At 34.6% G+C, this 19,416-nt stretch overlaps 1 protein-coding gene across 1 annotated transcript; it reads right to left on the bottom strand.

The window, feature by feature from the left end:
• Positions 1 to 1,285: 1,285 nt before the first annotated feature.
• LOC109082212 (sodium/potassium/calcium exchanger 3-like) lies at positions 1,286 to 18,972 on the bottom strand. Its single transcript, XM_042738382.1, is given in 19 exon segments — positions 1,286 to 2,960; positions 3,074 to 3,139; positions 3,979 to 4,091; positions 4,205 to 4,319; positions 4,403 to 4,584; positions 6,128 to 6,170; positions 6,208 to 6,321; positions 6,324 to 6,431; positions 8,662 to 8,828; positions 8,906 to 9,048; positions 9,218 to 9,271; positions 9,368 to 9,393; positions 9,475 to 9,549; positions 9,626 to 9,729; positions 9,808 to 9,892; positions 9,976 to 10,050; positions 10,886 to 10,962; positions 12,632 to 12,727; positions 18,507 to 18,972. Coding segments are annotated over 19 exon segments (1,953 nt in total). The 5' UTR covers positions 18,706 to 18,972; the 3' UTR covers positions 1,286 to 2,849.
• Between the last annotated feature and the right edge of the window lie 444 nt (positions 18,973 to 19,416).

Genomic DNA, 19,416 nt, shown 5'->3' with positions numbered 1-19,416 from the left:
TGGTTTGACATGATGGTTTCCTCGTCATAGTCACAATTAAGGTTGTGCTGTCAATTCAGACAGAGCCTATCTCTGCTTGCACAGAGACCCCTAACAAATGTTTACTCCTTACTTTCCATCAGTGACTGTTCTGCCACAGATTCTTTATATCTGACATCTTATGTTGCATGATGTATTTGATAAATTTTGAATTATTTTTGAGTCAGTCCCAATTGTTTAATAAATCAGTACATTTTTATTATGTGGAACAAGCTAATTGCATTACAAGCATTTGATATTGTTTATTTTTGGACAATTCTGTTCTCAGTGATGTTCAAAGTTAGATACTGTCACACATGCAAAGCAATCCATGAATGCTTAAAAAACGTCTTACCAGATGACGTGTGTTCTGGGACAGCGCTATTGGTTTCTCTTTTGCTGTATTTATCAAAGTGAAAGGTATATAATATGACACAAAGGTTTGGTGCTAAATGAACAAACAGCGTAGCACGGTGATGGATTGTGTCTCTGTTTTTCCCGAAATTGCAGGTGGAAGTAATGGACTAACATCTCTCATCTTCCACTGTCTTTGATGAAACATTGTGTCTAAAAACAGAAAGCAACAACAAGAACATAGTAAAGAACATCATTTATTTTGGGTGTACTTTGGAGAAAAGCAAGATTTTGTTTCATCAAACTAAATTAAGTTAACTGAAATTCTTCTAAACTAAATTTAACCTCAGTGAATGGTTGGTGTGATCATTGGTTTTGTTAATAAATGTCAAAATTAATTTACACTATTGTTCACAAGTTAAGGGTTGTATGATTCTTTTGTGAAATAGTATTACCATTTAAAATAGATGTTTTCTATTTGAATATATTTTAAAATGTAATTTATTCCTGTGAAGCAAAGCTGAATTTTCCGTATAAATATTCCAGTCTTTAGTGTCACATGATCCTTCAGAAATCATTCCAATTTGCTGATTTTTTGTTCAGGACATATTTCATATTATTATCAATTTGAAAACAGTTTAATTTAGCAGATTAATTTTTTGTGGAAACATTTTTTTTTTCTAGAATTCTTTTATAAATAGAAAAAATTAAACTCTTGTTTAATTATTGGGCCTATTTAAGTTTAAGGACCAGGTCAACACACATTGCTAGATCACAAATTGAAGATATAAGCTGTTATAGTAAATGTTAATCTATTGTAAAAACTGTAAATGTAAAAACAACAAAACTTTCTTTCCTAAAAATGTTTCCCAATTGATGCTTCTAAATAAACTCTTAAAAAGAACTCAGCATCTCAAATCTGTTCACAAAATGAAACTTTATTTGTGACACTTCCAGAAGTTCAAGGGGAAGAATCCAAATTACATTACAGTGATGTTTTGGGGTATTGCACAGACCTTGTTTTATTGCACTCAACAACATACAAATATCTTTAAGAATATAGATAGAACTGTAACAAAAGGTGAGATATTGATTGTGACTTCCAAAATGAAAACAAACAGGGAAGATGTTGAACTAGAACATACTGTAATAAGATGTTTACTCAGGCTATAACTTGTTGTACATAATATATTACTCACATTAATTTAATTAACATGTTGTGAGTAGTAAGATGAAAATGTTCTGGACAAATTAAATCATTTACATTTTGCTCATTAGTACTAAGAGAACTGCAAACCACAAGAAACAAAATTTCTTTAAAAGCAATACATGTCTTTAAAAAAATTAAATATACAACAGAACTAAAATATAAGCACATTTATAATCAGGATAATATGTCAAAAATAACTTTAAAGATTACTTTACAACAATTAAAACACTGCTGTACCAAATCCTTTGATTATGAAGCATTTGATTATGATTTATATTATGTTAATTATAATTCATTATCTGTCCTGTAGACAGTATGCAATATATGATCATTGGAAAAAATATATAAATTATTACTATACTGAGATTCCAAACATCTGTGCTTTTAACATGGTAAAGGCCTGTGTATAAAGCGGTTATTTGTGAAGAATGGTTACACATTGTTAAAGATTTAATTGAGTGTTACTTTCTCATGTTCATATTCATAGTGTTGCAGCAGGGCACAAAAGTAATTTTATTACAACATATCAAAATGTGCAGCAGACACCTCTAAAGCGGGATTTTATATAAAACTATGTATGTTTGGTATGTAAACACTTACCAAAGACAGGGGATGTTTTTGGTTAATCAGTAATACTACAAGAAATGCGTTCCAAAATACCAGAATACTTTCTTTTCCAAGGAACAGCACAAAAATTAACAAACTTCTCTTAAATATACTGAAACAGGAAAATCCTCGAATCCTAAAACACACATTTTTACAGACCTAAAGTCAAAAATAAATAAATAGAGTGAACTCGGTTACAAGAGTTAAGAGAACTCTTTTTAGTAGTAACACTTTTGCAATGTCATATTTTTCTTTGTATCATGCTTGATTGTGACTATAAGATTTCAGAATAGGAATATGCAAAAGGCGAGGCTAGAGGAAGTGTCCTGTGTGCTGTAAACATTTAATACCGCTTGTATAAATTCATCACACCTTGAAATTGAAATTGATTTTTGTTCTCTTAAAGAAGCTCTGTATGCTAAGTAGAAATGTTTCAGAGGTACAGTATGAAGTACAGTCTCCTTGAGTTTGGCGGCACTGTCTAGCAGGTGATTGGCTTGAGTCACATTTGCAGAGTCACGTTTTAAAATGTAACATTCACTACTCTGGCCTCAAACTATGGCTGAAATAACTGCTACTAATAAGGCAGTGACTGGGGGTAAAATATGGTTATCTAGGTCTAGATCTACACTACAGCTAAGCAAAACATGGAGAGCGGGATCTAGAGTTTCTCAAAGCAGATGGAGCAGAGCAGGAAGATGGCATACAGGAACATAAGCCCGAGGCCTAACCTCCGGTCCAGCCTCCAGTGGTTCAGATGCACGCTCAGTACCTGTGCAAACAATGACCGACAGAAAACAGGCCATGAGACAAAGATTACAAAATATGAACGAGCATAAATATGAGATCAACATAGAGTTCTTAAATTATAAATGATCATCTTACAGTGAGAAAAACAGAAGCAAGGAGAAGAATAACTGAGTACACCAGCCCCCTACTGTTAATGAAGACCTGGAGGAAGACCAAGAGAGAATGTTGCAAGAATCAAAGGAATATTTTGGTGCCACTTGAATTTAGTACACATAACCAGTGTCATTACCTTTAACTAAAATTAAAATAAAAACTAATGAAAACTTCATATTTAAAAAACAGTAATAAAACATAAACTAAAATAAAAATAAAAACGATATCATTAAAATATATTACAATACAATATGGTGTGTTTACTTGGTCAATAAAAACACAGAAAGCAGAAATTTAAAGAAAAGAAATGAAACAGAGGGGATCTATTTTGTTCGTTTTTTAAATTCATTTAATTTAGTTAATTTCTTGAATGATTCTAAGTGATTCGAAAAATAATTGGAATACATCAGTGACCACTGTGACCAATACCTAGTTAAAGGTGCTGTATGTAAGATTTTGACTCTACTAAAGCATAAAAATACCATAATATGTTTGCAGATATTTAAGAAACATGCTAAGTTAACATACTTGTTTATCTGAAAAACAATTACAGTCACTTATTCTCCTTTGAAAATGCTTGTTCCGGGCCAGAATGTTGATCTTTGTTTTGATTTGTGAAACCCGCCCACTGCCAGTTTACCAAATTGTATTTCGGTACCCCGGGTTGCCAGTTGGCAGAAAACACAGCGTATTTAATTTCATTCATCATCAAGTGTGCTCGTTCCTGTTGGTGTCGTCAATCTGGCAACCTGCGTGTGTCAAGTCTGAGGAGGAGGGACTGGGTGAAAAAAACATTCTCCAATATTTTGAATATGGGCTACAATACCTAGTTCAACCACTCGGTGTCAATCCTACATACAGCACCTTTAAAATAAATACAAACTCACCGTTGACCCATAATCAACCACTAGAGTGCGCAAAGCCCATGGGAAACCAAGACCCAGCAGAATGTCGAAGATGTTGCTGCCAATCGAGTTGGACACCGCCATGTCTCCCATACCTGCATCACCAGACGCATTCATTCATCTGACCAATCAACTCAACTTTATAAACACGCTGATCTTTTAAATCTATATGTGTTCAGAAAAAGGAAGAGTAGGGTGATCTTTGCACCTTGACGGGCAACTATGAGACTAGCCATGCAGTCTGGGACACTGGTGCCTGCTGCTAGAAACGTAATACCCATGACAACATCTGGAATGTCCAGTGTAAAACTGATAATGGTGACCTGCAACAAAGACAATGTGTGTTAACAGCCCATCTTATCATATAATGAGACATACCCACATGACAATGAAGCATTGATCTCACCATCCACACCATGAGGTAGGAGAACACGGCAATCCAGAGTGTTGAGGCCACAAAGGTAACCATGAACCAGCGCTCCCAGCGGGGCAAAACACAGTTTGGGACAGTGTAGTATAGTAGGCAGCCTAAGGGCCATGACAACACCCATCTGACTTGCTCCCAGCGCCCCTCTGTGGATAAAAATACTTTATTAAATCTTTACCTCACTTCATACTAGGCTCCTTAACACCACCTACTGGACAAAAACAGATTTCACATATATGTAAAAAGATACAAAAGCTTTTACTAGGGCGGTACCCTTTCAAAAAGGTACTAATAAATGTACTATTTATGTACTAATATGTACACTTAAGGAACTGATATGTACATTTAAGGTCAAACGTATTGCCACAGGGACAGATTTTTTACCTTTTTTGTTTGAGTATTCATACAAATTATCACCAACAGGACAAAGACGAATGATTCTTGCATTCAGTATTCATGATCTTTTTTCATGATCATCTCTTTTTTGGGGGGGCTTTTGTTATTCAAATGTTTCAAAGGTTTTCCCTTTGAGCTCCTTTTTTCCTTTTTGCAATTTTCACCCTTAATGTCATCTTCAGTAAGATTTTCAATTGTTCAGCAGTGATGGAGTTCATTTGATTGCATCAGCCCAGAGAGGTTTGAGAGCTCTCATCACTTTTCTATAATCATAACACTAGTGCATGAATCTAAAATGCATGCCTCCATTATGTAGAAATGGCTCTCAGACTAATGGATTATGGTCCTTAAGGGGCCAAAAATGAGGGCCATTCTAATCAGGATGTGGGAAAAAATTGGAGACCGATGAACCACAATAAACTCAATGTGTTGTCCTGTTATACTGAATAATGGTTTAATGTCATGTTTTGGACCCATTTATAAACATATCCACTAGGGGTGGGAGACTTTATGCCCCTTATGATACAATTTGTTTTTGAATCAGAGAGTCCTAATCTAATTCTAAAGTTTTGATTGATGTTTTTTTTGAATATGAATCTATTATTATTATTATTTTCAGCAACTGCACAGAGGGGCGCCAAAAGTAGTATTCCACATGTACTACACAAAGAACCGGCCCACCTAACGGGGGCACTACACACAAATACAAAAATTTCAGACATTTTTGGATACACACACACACACACACACACACACACACACACGGTTTTGTACATAAGATTATTGGAGTTAAAATACTATTTTAGTTTTTCTACTTCAAAGATTTACACTACACTCTGTGTGCTATTTGGTGTTTCTGAGCAATTTATTGTGATTTTTCACTCGGAGATTCATCAAACTCGGTACACATTTGTATAAGCTCAATGTGTATAAAATATATACCTCTGCCATATGGGGGCGCTATAAGTGTAAATGTATGTGTGGTTGGTCCGTGTGAAAATAATATGCAGTTTTTTTCAGTGTATCTCAAAAAACACATGGCCAATGAAATATGTATACTATTATACAGTATATCGGAAAAATATACATGTTCGTCTTATTACAAATATTCATGATCGGCCACTAGTTGGCGCTAACGAGTTTTTGTATTTCACTAGGTTTTATGCAATATGGATATTTATGACATTTTTCTAGTCCTAGGTTTTTTACCCGTACCAAAATGCATTCACTCATTATCAAAAAAACAGTTAATAACTGGGTCATTTTTGAAGGGCTGTTACCTTATCAATAAAACCCTCTTTTATCTGCCCTTATCTGCCTCTTCCTCCTCGTCTTCCTCATCATCTTTAGGCTGTGGAAAATGTCAATCAAATCCTCAAATGTCATGCTACTCGATCTTCTATCTTAAAATCCCCTCCTTGAACAACCCTCTGCCTAGGTTTAAAAACTCCAGAGGTTTTGCGTTTCACTCTCAAGGGACTCCCTCCATTATCTCCAGACTTTGGTTAGCCCAAGGAACCCCCTCCATGCCTGGACCATCTTGGCCAGGAGTGTCCCCGGCTCCGCTGCCACTACTGTCTCCAGGGCTCCTGTTTCTAATCAGTCTCTGCCTCTGTTGAAGACAGACAGAAGATCTGAGAGATGTGCAGTCAGACACCACAGAGCTGGAGAAGAGGAGACCCAATGTGAACCCGCTTTTGTTTATGATTGAGATTATGTTATTGGGTTAGATGGGAAATGGAGGGGAGAGTTTTTGAGTGTAGATTTTTGTGAACATCACAAGACCAAGGTAAAGCACAGTCCATTAGAGTGTCGCAGAGATGACATGCAAGAGCTGCAAGAGTCAAGCCAGCAAGCAAGTCATGTGAACAACTGTTGATGGAATAAAGCATTTGCTCACACAAACAACAGAATGGTTACATAAGGTTAAAGGGGTCTCAACAAAAATAGAAATCAGGAGTAGTGTCTGAGGATGCCTACACCTAGGAAGAAATACTACTGCTGACATTGAACGAGGAGTAATTACTGCTGAGTTCTGGTGATTAAAGCAGATGATCTAAGGATTGGATCAGTCACAAATCCTACCTGTTGCAGAAGTTACAGCTGAAGGGTCTTATTAAAGGACCCATAGAAAAGAGAATACAGCTGATGGGTGGTTTTGATCTGAAGGTTGGTATTAGAGGTTGATTATTTAAGATTAATTGATGATTTAATATTTGTTAATGGAGAAAGAAAAAAATCAAGATAACAAAAATTGTATTTCATTTTCTTTAGGCTTCTGTCCCCTATGTCTGTCGTTCAATGGCCCCTCTGCCAGGTTTGTGTGCGTTTCACTCTCAATTTATGTTTGGACCCTGGCCAATTTTAGAAGCACTGATTGTCTTTCTTAATCTATAGTCAACATGAGAGATGGTTTGGGGGATGTGAAGTGTGAAAACCTTCAGATGAAAGAGCTGGAGAAGAGGAGACCCACAGAGTTATTTGCAAGACCAAAATTAAAATCTGTGTAAGATAATAAGACTTAATGAGAATGTGTATCGAATTACGTTTTCCTATCTCAAAGCCAATAATTTCTCATTTTAAGAATAAACCTCAATAAGTAAACTTTTTGTTTCTCGATCTAAAGATGAAGGGTTTTATTATTTGAGCTTTAGAAAAGAGAAGAGAATTTGTTGTTTTAGGTTTAAAAAAGTAAAGATTATTTGTTGTTTTAGAGGGAAAATAGTAAAGATATATCCTACTTTTTTTAGAAGCGAAAGAAAAAAATATTGATATATGATTATTTTTATGTTTTTTTGGTTAGATTTTTTTGTAAAGGAAATTATTCAGCAAGGATTAATAAAAAAAAAAAAAAAAAGCCCCAATAAAATTATATTCAGCAAGGATTAATAAAAGGTTGGATTAATGGTAAAGAACTGTATATATAACCTAAAAAAAAAAAAATGTCCCAATAAAAAAATTGTCAAATGACTGGCAGCTACTGCTGCCAAACAAAAAACATAAAATTAAGGTAATTTATCATAATTGACACAAGGAAAAATCTGTAAAATAACAGTTTTTTTTCTGTAAAACTTTTAAGAAAAATTTATGTAAAATTATTGTTTTTGCACTTTATTTCAATTAAGATATTTTACTGTTATTTTATGGTTTCATTTGAACATTATTTTACGATTTTTTTTTCCACAGTGCATTTATAATGTTACAAAATATTTATATTTAAAATAAATGCTGTTCTTTTGAAATTTACTGAGTAGTAGCACAACTGTTCTCAGCATTGATAATAATAGAAATGTAAGAAAGACAACACCTGAAATGAAGAATAAAAAAGGATTTCTGAAGGATCATGTGACACAAGACTAGAGAAAATATGCTGCTGAAAATTCAGCTTTGCCATTACAGGAATAAATTACTTAAATTAATTATTTTAAAATGTAATTTTATTTCATAATATTACTGTTTTTACTGTGAGCAAATAAATGCAGCTTTGGTGAACATAAACGACTACTTTCAAAAACATAAAAAAAAAATCTTATCAACCTTAAACATTTGAACAGTAGTGTATTCTCTTGCTCTAGCCTTAATATCTTATGCAATTTATTTATAAAATGAATTTTATTTTGTTTAAAGGACACTGAAATATTTTTATTGGAAAACAAGACAATAATCAATCATTTCTGAGACAAAGTTGATACACTAATAAAGACTATATAGGTAGTCTAATAGCTTCCTATAATCCATACTGTACATCAAACTAGCCTGATAGTTTATATTCTTGGTTGAGAAATGGAGGTGGTGTTGTTCGATCCAGACGTGCACAAAGCGAGCAAGCATCCAGCCAGTACCTCAGTGATGAGCATGCGTCCGGCCATGCTGAGGCGAGTGCGGGGGGAGAAGTGAGGCGTGATCATGACACGGAGGCTTGCCTCTGAGAAAGAGAACTGGTGAGGGTGTAGACTCATCAACTCATCCACCATCACCACCGGGGAGTCCTGGCCACCCGCGTTCTGACCTGAGAGAGACGTGATACTATATAATGCACAAGCACTCAGTATGATCCACACAGCTCCACCCTCCACCCACACACACCTTTCTTCAAGAGGATCATGGAGGTGTCACAGTGTGGGCTTGCCTCTCCTACCGACACATCTCTGCGCAGACTGCTCACCAAACACTGCTGACCTGGAATACCAAACCTCTGCTCCACCCAACCCCAAATCTGACTGTTAAACCTTGAAAGAAGCACACACAAAATCATATTATATCATGTGAAAGTTAAATTCAAGTATGTTAAAAATAAAGAAATAAATGAATATATAAAATATAAATATTAACATAAATTACATTTCGACTGTTACTGTGTATAATGAATAAACATGTTTATATATAATAAATACTTACTTCATGATAAGGATGTAAACTCCATACATTGATATGAGGATTATAGTCTCCCACCTGCAACAGTGATATTATATGATTATGCTATAAGCTCGGTTCACTTAAATGTCAATGAGCCATAATGTGCCTTCTTTATGATTTCAGCACACTTACCAAATTACTTTTTCATCGTATATGATCTGAAATGCACAAAAACAATCACAAAAATGAATTAAGTGTGACTATAAATTTAACATTGACACCGTAAAGCTCCTGCTTACCAGAATCAAGGCCAACACTGAGAGGGTGTAATAGATAGAGTCACGGAAGAGCGGCCACCAGGTCAGAGTGATGGTCTGTGAAGCAGGAACGGTGGAAAGTCACGAGAACTGTAACGTTTCATATTTAATGTAATGCATATGCATATACTACCTGTCCAGCAAATATACCACAAACTCCGATGATGACCAGGATGTTGAAGACAGCTGATCCCACAATAGTTCCCACCCCCAGGTCTCCCTTTGTGATGAACACACCTGATATGAAGAGACAATTATTTATTGACGACTTATTGACAGCAACAATTTCTTGAAACACATTGCTAGAGGCCTGACCAATCAAAGATGTGAAAAGCTCGGGGGCGGAGCTGCCTGCTGCCATGAAAGTGGCACCTGCAACATCCTCACTGAGGTGCAGATTCTGAAATGACAAACTCCAGCTTAGAATATGCTCTGATATTTCACAGTAAGAGATTGCTGCCAGTACGAACAAAGTAAACGCACCTTACAGATTTTTTCCAGAGAGGGGACAAAGTAGACATCGCAGACAATAGCAAGTGCGTAGAACATGTATACTGCCTGTGGTCACAAGTGCACACAGTATACAGTTCAGCAGAGATCCATTATTTCACCTTTACAAACACCAGCTTTACAAGATAACAATAACAGTGCTATCAAAGACTGCACTGAATAAAGTCTTTCATTTTTAGTTATATCTTTATTTTGAATTGTGCTATGCTATGCAAATGTGAACAAATGTTTATCTAATCAAATTACCATAAGTGAAACTAGAAATCAAGTAAAAATAAATACTTCTACTAAAACCCTTAAAAATGCAAATAAAACATTGAAAAGTTTGGCGTCTTTTTTTAAAGTATTTTTTAACTCTTTTATAGTCTATGATGCTCACCAAGGCTGGATTTATTTGATCAAAAACAGTGATAATTGTAATATTGTCATAAAAACATACAATTATGCCATGAATTATAACTGTTTCTTATTTTAATACATTTTGAAAAAAAAAAAAAACTGAATATTGAGCAGATGTTACTCCAGTCTTCAGTGTCACATGATCCTTTAGAAATCATTCTAATATGCTGGTTAGGTGCTCAAGAAACACTTCATATTAATATTAATGTTGAAAACAGCTGCTTATTATTATTTTTATTTTGTGCAAATCATATTACATACTTTATGTACATATATTGTACAAAGTACAGTATTTATTTAAAACAGAAATCTTCTTTACAGTCACATCTGACCAATTTAATGTATTCTTGCTGAAAAAAAATGTCTTTCAAATTAAAAAAAAAAAAAAAACTTATTCACCCTTAACTTTTGATTGTTAGTGCACTTTGCATTATTTAGTCAGTCCCTGCATCATACAGTTCTCACTGTACTGTGGTATACTTACACAAAACACATGCAGTAGAATCGCCCCATGCCTCCTCTGTCCCTTTGTGAAGATGTCCTCTGGAAATTCATGGATAGCTGAGTGGAAAAGTGAACATTTTTGTGAATAGAGGCAGGGGTTAAAAGACCACCAGAAATACAGAAACTATGCAATCTATAAAGCAAGGCTAACACTTTGTGCACTTTCACCTTCAAACACTATGAGACAAACTTGACAGCTCTGGTGATAACAACATTTAGCACATTAATGCTTACATTAAAGGTCACATAATATAAAGGTTTCACATCTGACATTGGAGTTGCTATTAAACCTTATTCTGTTTTACAAAGCATTTCTTATGGCCCTAAAAAATGTGACTGACATGGTAAAATCTAACCACATATTCAGATGTATATTGTGGGAGGGGGAAAAACAAATATACAAACAAACAAAAAAGGCAAAGCAAACTGTATTTAATCTTTGAGAACACTGATCTATCTAGTGTTGTAATTTCTTACTTCACCGAAGTAGTCTTTATCAAGGCAATGTGCTCCATTTAACTTAAGGTTGTTAAGAAGCTTTTGTCTATGGTAACTAAGTGGCAATTGAATTGACCAGCCTTTTAGCTAATCTGTAATAGTGCAGAGAGGCCAGGAAGAGTGGGCCTAGTTAAATCAGAGGACTGGTAATACTTTAGCCCACAGCTTCTTGAGATGCAATCAGCGTAAAGACGGTTCTTGCTTTGACTGCCTTAAAGAGGCCAGCTGTCTAATAAACAGCCATGAAATAAAGAGAAGAGGGAGGAAATGACACTCTTTTAAATGCACAGATTAATAACAATCACAGCCTTTCTGTTTTTAAACTTCTCTCGCATAGAACTTACATATAATTTGCTTATATTTAAATGTTACTTCACTAGATAATGTCAAACGCAATGGAAAATTTGGCTTGATTAATCTGAACAATACTATTAAATCTGTTATCTTGATGCATAGCTTGAATCAATAGCTGCTCAATTACATTTAAGATTCAATTTACCAAGGGCTTCCTTATTGAATTTCATAAATCAAAAGGATTTTTAAATAATTAAAGGGGTGTAATGATTTGAAGAGCTTTTAGATCATTACATTTTATTACATTTGTCCTCCAGAATCAATCCGCTCGGCCTACACTAACGCTGACATCTTAGTTAGCTGTTTTTAAACATTTATTTTCCAAAAAGCATTACAAACAACTTTCACTAAATAAGCATTATATAAGCATGGATAATAATATATACGGATGAAGTATTAAATGTCAATAAAACATTTTTTTGTTAAATGAGTGCAAGCAAATAACCACTGGCATGTTTTTCTCTGCATTAAAGTATGAAAAACAATGATCTTAAATCTTAACTATTTTAATATTTTTTTGTTAGATATTTGGAAGGAGAGTGCATAAGGAAAAAAGAAAATAAATGAAAAAGAGAAACAACCACTTGGGATGAATGATTTGTGTAGTTGAAGGAAAAAAGGGCATATGACGTATCTCTCTAACGTGGCACACTTTGAATGCTTAAAACAGACTATCATCTGTTCTGAAATTAGGGATTCTGTTGCTTAGTAACACAAGCCTCAAAGGGGGCTTGACTATGAAGAGGGCACCTGTCTGCATCATTTCACAGAATGAGGAGGCAGGGGAAAAGATAGCAAGATATGGAGAGATGTGATACAGACAGACAGGCGAATAATAGGAGAGAGAGAGAGAATTGCTCATGTTTTCACTCACCAGCTCTGGGTGTACTGGATGTCTGGTTCTCCTCTATAATCTGCTGGGTTAGTTTACGCCGGGCCCAAGTCAGGTCCGAATCCTCTTTGGAATGGGCTGTAAAAACACATAACACATAGACCTTTATCTTTAGTGGTCCAAGTTTTTTAGTGAAAGCTATTGGTACAAATTTAGCTACCCAAGACATGTATATATATATATATATTTATACCAAATACATATACATATATATATATATATAAAGATAAACCAACATTTTATATCCACAATTCAATACAGTACAGCATCCAAAGGTCTGGTAAAAATGCTCTATTTTGCAATCTTTTTTTTTTTTTGCACCCTCAGATTCCAGATTTTCAAATAGTTGTATCTCAGCTAAATATTGTCCTATCCTAACAATTTTCTGTTTTGGACATGCTGTATCAAACTTGAACTCTAACTTATTTAAAAATAGGCAAAAGATTGAGGCAATCAGAATGCTTCCTTCCCTCCTCTCAAGTTCCCATGGAAACCTGATCCAAAAGCTTTGATTAATGAGTGGTGTGGAACTGGATTTGAGCCCAGAGAGGGTGTGGTTTACCCAAGAACCAAACGGCAAAGATAGTTCTCATTTGCATATGCAAACTAATCAGTTCCAAATATAACTGTGATAGGCTAACTGCCTGTATATTAGAATATGTAGACAGAATGTAAACATGTAGACACTGGCATGGTTTAGAGATGGATAAAATTCAAGAGTGCATGACTGACACATAACAGGAAACTATATATTTGAAAATTACTTATATTTTAATTTTTTTTAAAAATGTCAATGCTTAGTTGCCTGTAAATTATTTTGTGATCATCACCAAGTACAGAGCAGTCAATTGTCAATCACCTAGGTGTATCTACATCTATTTCATCTACAGTATACATTATATTCGGTTTTTGACATATCTGTAGATCCACATCTAAACATGCATTGTTCTTGACATGGTGATGTTATGGTCTATTATTAAAGTGAAGCTCCAGTTACTAAAAAATGAACCATAGTTTCATTCCGCTGCAGATTTCAATGGCATTTTTTAGGAGCTGCTTAACATTCAGACTCAGCCTCCCAGAGAAACTCATTACTCACTCAGACAAAGCTGGAAAAATTAAAGGCACTGTGAAAAGATCAAATTATAAGCAACACAGAATGATGATGCAGAACCAGGTCACATTGTACATGTTTGTAAATCTTTTTTCCTCATCTCTGTCAGCATTCGTTTGTGCTTTTTGACAGGGTGTCGAAATGTCATCTCTGGTACAACTCATTCGGTAGTTGCCTGAGGTGTGACATGCTATACTCAATTATAAACAATTTTACTCAAACCTTTATTATATATACAGCTTTTATCAGCTTATATTAATTGTGAGATCAAATTTTTGTACTTTCAGTTTTTTGAACCACACTTGTGTTCCAAGAATGTTATTTTTTATGGTTTGTTTTTAACATTATTCTAACGCTCCCCTAATATTATTATAACGTTCCCAGAATGTTATAATAAGTATTTGGTTAGTATATGGTTTCCAAAAATATAACCAAATGGGAACCAAAACCTAATTTTAGGAGAATGTTGTGTGTTTGCTGGGCAGTCATATATAAATTATCATAATTTATAATCAGTCTTTCTTTTTTCTATTTTACCCAATAGAAAATATTTTGAAATATGTAGGGGTTCAAACAATATCGGATCCCACTGACATTTCTAAAAATAATAGTAAAATAATAACAGATAATAATAATAAAAAACATATATATATATATATATATATATATATATATATATATATATATATATATATATATATATATATATATATAAAAGAGGAAATATATATATGTATATTTTTTAGAAATATATTTTTTGTCCATGTATAGAATAACAAGAAGATGAGTAAATGATGACTGAATTTTAATTTTTGGGTGGATTATCCCTTGAATTCATATATAAACACATAGTTCCTATGCTGGTATATGACTTTATATTCATTTAGGTGTCATGAAAAGCCATTTAAAGTATCTAAGTACTCCAGGTAAGAACCTTAATTACAACTAAATTTCTCTCTAAAAAGGTAATGTGATAAAAGATCTTCTCTGATGTCTGAAGAACTTCTAAACCCCTGCTGATTTAACCCTTCAACCTCTGGAGACCAGTAATAGCCTAGTGAAGACCCAAGACACAGGTGTGATGTCCAGGTAACAAAGATCTAGAGGTTCTGGAGAGGTCAATGTGAAATATGTCAGGCTGAAGCAGCTGTCACAGTCATGCCCTTTAGAGACAGCCAATTATCTGCCTGCCATGGTCTGCCACCCCTGCAGTTCACTTAGTCCCTGCTGCTCCTCCACTACTGCTTTTCGGGTTTCAGCACATGATGCTTTAAAATCAATGACACAAAGAAATTGAGTAATCGTGTTCTATGTAATTAGTATTATGTTGATTGTAAGTGCACAAACACTTCCGTTACTTTTAAGGGGATAAACATTTTTAGTACATTTCTCACAATGAGCAATCTGTTTGCAAACGAACCGTATTTTTGGTGCCCCAGCACCCAAAAGATATTTAGGATTTTTTTTTTTTTTTGACAATTAAGTGTCAAATATACCAGAGGCTTACTTATATATCACCCTGGACCACAAAACCAGTCATACAGGTACATTTTTTGAAATTGAGATTTATAAATAAGCTTTCCATTGATGTATAGTTTGTTAGGATAGGACAATATTTAGCTGAGATACAACTATTTGAAAATTAGGAATCTAAGGAAGCAAGAAAATCAAAATATTGAGAAAATCGCCTTTGAATTTGTCCAAATTAAGTTTTTAGCAATGCATATTGCTAATCAAAAATTAGGTTTTACTATATTTACGGTAGGAAATTTACAAAATATTTTAATGGAACATGATCTTTACTTAATATCCTAATGATTTTTGGCATAAAAGAAAAATCGATCATTTTGAGCTATACAATGTTTTGCGGGCTATTGCTACAAATATAGCCGTGCTACTTATGTCTGGTTTTGTGGTCCAGGGTCCCATATTTTGTCGTACCGCTCAATGTTTTCTAAAGATCTCCTTAATGCGCGGGAGCAACGAGCTGTTGCTATGGTTACCTTGCTGGCAAACGCGATTTCTGACTGAGGACATCTATTTTTTGCTGCCTGATTACTTAAAATTAAACTTTTTTTGCGTAATGAATGTTGTTTAAAGGGGTCATATGATGTTGCTAAAAAGAACATTATTTTGTGTATTTGGTGTAATGAAATGTGTTTATGTGGTTTAAGGTTAAAAAAAACATTATTTTCTACATCCTGTACATTATTTTTTCTTCTCTATGCCCCGCCTTTCTGAAACGCGTTGATTTATACAAAGCTCATTGGTCTGAAAAGTGAGGTGTGCTCTGATTGGCCAGCTATCCAGTGCGTTGTGATTGGCTGAATGCCTCAAGCATGTGACGGAAATGTTACGCCCTTTACTATACTGTGATGCCACGTCCTGGTCAGAAAACAATAAAACCCATTACAAATGAGGCATTTGTTGCTTCCATCGGGGACAGAATTACGGATTATAATGATTCATACTGTGTTTTTACACGTTGCAATGCATCACGTCGCGTAAACATAAAACCATGTCTGCATTTGTGACTGGAGACACAACAAACAACAAGCGCTACTCTACACTGCTCAAAACTCGCGTTTGAATCGTAAGTGGCAAATCTTTTACATATGTAAACTTACTTACAGACTGTGAGTCACAACAGCCGGCATTGTAGTCTACTCTCCCAGGATCAGGAAACAGTCTTTCATAAAATGCGTTGCACACATCTGAATATTTTATTTGAATTGTTTTGGAACAGTGTTGTAAATACAACTTAACCACTGATTTCTAGTCGTGTCCTCTTTTGGAAGGCCAAACTAAGTATTTTCGCTTTCACAACGAAACACACAGCGTCTCCATAACATGACGGCAGATGAAATACTAAGGATATAATCGAAGTTGCTCGTTGTTTCTTTGTGTGGTGATTTTGGAGGTTTTTTGTTATTTTTTTGTGTTAGTGTTTTGGAGGTGTTGTGGAGTTTTTTAAACGATGCATTTTAGGAGGGGTGGACGAGTCTTAACTTTTATAAAGAATATCTCTTTGGGTTTGAGACTATAGTCTTTGCAACTTTAGGGATATTATCTTTTCACGAACAGCCTGTAACACTCAAAAGAGAAATAAAAACTTGAAATCGCATCATATGACCCCTTTAAAAGGTTTTAAACCGTATTTAACCCTCATCCGTCCCTCCTGAAACAATAACAAAAGTGTCCCTCGTGGGTTAAAATTACCCAAAGGCTAAAAATTACATTAAATTATAATCTTACATTGTTCCATTTTTATAATTTTTTTCTAAATATTTATGTAGGTTTTTCTATTGTGTTTTTGGTGATTTTTTATAAAATTTAACTTTTATTCTGGATATTTTTAAGAAAATATAAGCAAATAAGCAGTTTATGTACATTATTTCACAAAAAAAATAAAAATAAAAAAAAATAAAAAATAAATGCAATTTCAGTCCTGTTTTATCAAAAAACCAACAGGTGACATTGGAATTTGAGTCACTGAGTGTCTCTGATGCCAAATGGTGGGGAAAAATTACCTATAGAACCCTATGGAGATTTTTAACTGAGCAAACCAAGTGAAACATGAGAAATGAGATAATCTCAAGGCTTCAGTTTGGTTGTTTAATGTATTAAAATATATATTGAAACATAACAAAATCCATATTTTGTAATAAATAAATAAAAATAAATAAATAATTCTCCAAAAATATGAAATAAATATATAATATATGTTTTTAAATATAAATATGACATAAACTTATTGGTCTCCAAAACATCACTCTAATTTAAGTTTGTTAAGTCATATCCCATCAGACACATGAAACATATCATAATGTGTCCTATGGGACTGTGTGTACCATGTGTGTGTTTGTGTGTGTGCGTGTATGTGAGTTTTTGTCGGCTTTGGGGATATTCTGTAGTCTCAGTCCTTCGTTTGGGTATAAATCTTTACTGGATTGTCTCAGATTTTTTATATAAAAAATAATAATAATTATAATAATAATAAAATAAATTAAATGTAATAAAAAAACTTTTAGTAAATTCCATTCATTCCTATGGGGTCAAAATGACCCGTGAGGGACACTTTTGTTACTTTTTTATTACACCCATTTAAACTCCTCGAATCCACTTGATTTTTTGTTTATTTTTGTTTATTTTTTTTATTTGTGTGTGTGTGTGTGTGTGTGTGTATTCCCGGTGCTTGCGTGACAAAGGTAAAGACATCTTGGACCGGTGCGATCAACACACGATTTTTAGAATTTTTTTTGAAAATCATATTTGGGACAAAATTATCTGAGGGATGGATGAAAAAAAGAAAAAAAAGAATAAAAGAAAATGACCCCAAAACACCAAAAGAGACCCCAAACATTTTGTTTTGACTTTTGCGTGGATGGATGGATGGGTGGGTGGGGGCTTGAACCCTCCACTCCCGCAATTCCCACCAAGTTCTTGATTCCTAGTGGGTCTTATAATTTGTTTTGATCATGCACATTATTATTGCTGCTTATGTGGTTGATTCACAGTCATACTGCATAAAAGAAACACCTTGATATAATAGAAATTCGTCAATTAATCATGTATGCGCCACATCTCCACGACACTCAAAAGGATGATATTCATATAGGAATATAGCCTATATAATGCACCGCGGTAAGACGGGAAATACGCACAAACATTTAACTATATATATACACACAATATAAATATACAATATTAGCAGCGAAAAGACTTGTTAATGAATAAACGCACCTGTTACATGAAGAATTTGTGCGAAGCAGGTGACGGCGACGAGCCCGACAGCACATATGAAGAGCCGATAGAAGAGCCGCTGCCGTCTGGATGCCAACACTGCCTTCATCCCTCCACCACACCTCTCAAAACATGTCCATCCAAGAGAATGCACTCTTCTTTCATTCACACCACCTATTTTGGCCTTTCTTTTCAACATACGGCGGACTAGCTTGCTTAAATTCAGCCATACGTCTATCGCCTCAGCATCCTATCGCTTCAATAAAGACACATCATTTTCACTTAACGATATTTACCCCTTCATTGATATTTAGTAATATCAAGATACGAAAATATCTTAAACTGTCACTGAGCGCGAAATTATTCAAATGTTTTCACATATTGTCTCAGCTTATAAGCATTCTAATCACACCCACCTCCATCTCCGTCTGCGTCCCTCTTTCTCGCGCTCTCTCCTCCCTCCACAAGGCGCTGGACTCCGTCACTGAGGGTGTTTCCCAGACTCACAACTGCGCCCTCATGCAGGGTTCACAATAATAACAACACCCTTATCCAGCTAGGGGAAATCAGCCCAGCGCAGTGGTTCAAGGCTAGATTATACACCGACCTCAAAACTATTTAGTATACTTTCCACGAATGGGATACAAAACGGGGACAGCAACTCTTATAATTACTTTTTCTTAATCTCGTGAGTAGGAGCAATAGTAGTAACTTTGATGTAGTCTAAGTGATGCAATTTATGCATTGCATTCAATTAACACTAAACAAAATTAAATAGACATGTAAAAAAAAAAAAATATATATATATGTTTTGTAGTTACTGATTAATTTATAGGTAACTGACATTAAAGTAAAAAATTTGTTTTCTGACAATAATTTTGGTAAAAGGGTGCACAATTCATGAAGACTA

The sequence above is a fragment of the Cyprinus carpio genome, chromosome B14, assembly GCF_018340385.1.
Source record: "Cyprinus carpio isolate SPL01 chromosome B14, ASM1834038v1, whole genome shotgun sequence".
NCBI lineage: Eukaryota > Metazoa > Chordata > Actinopteri > Cypriniformes > Cyprinidae > Cyprinus > Cyprinus carpio.
This window is presented reverse-complemented; position numbering and strand designations above follow the sequence as displayed.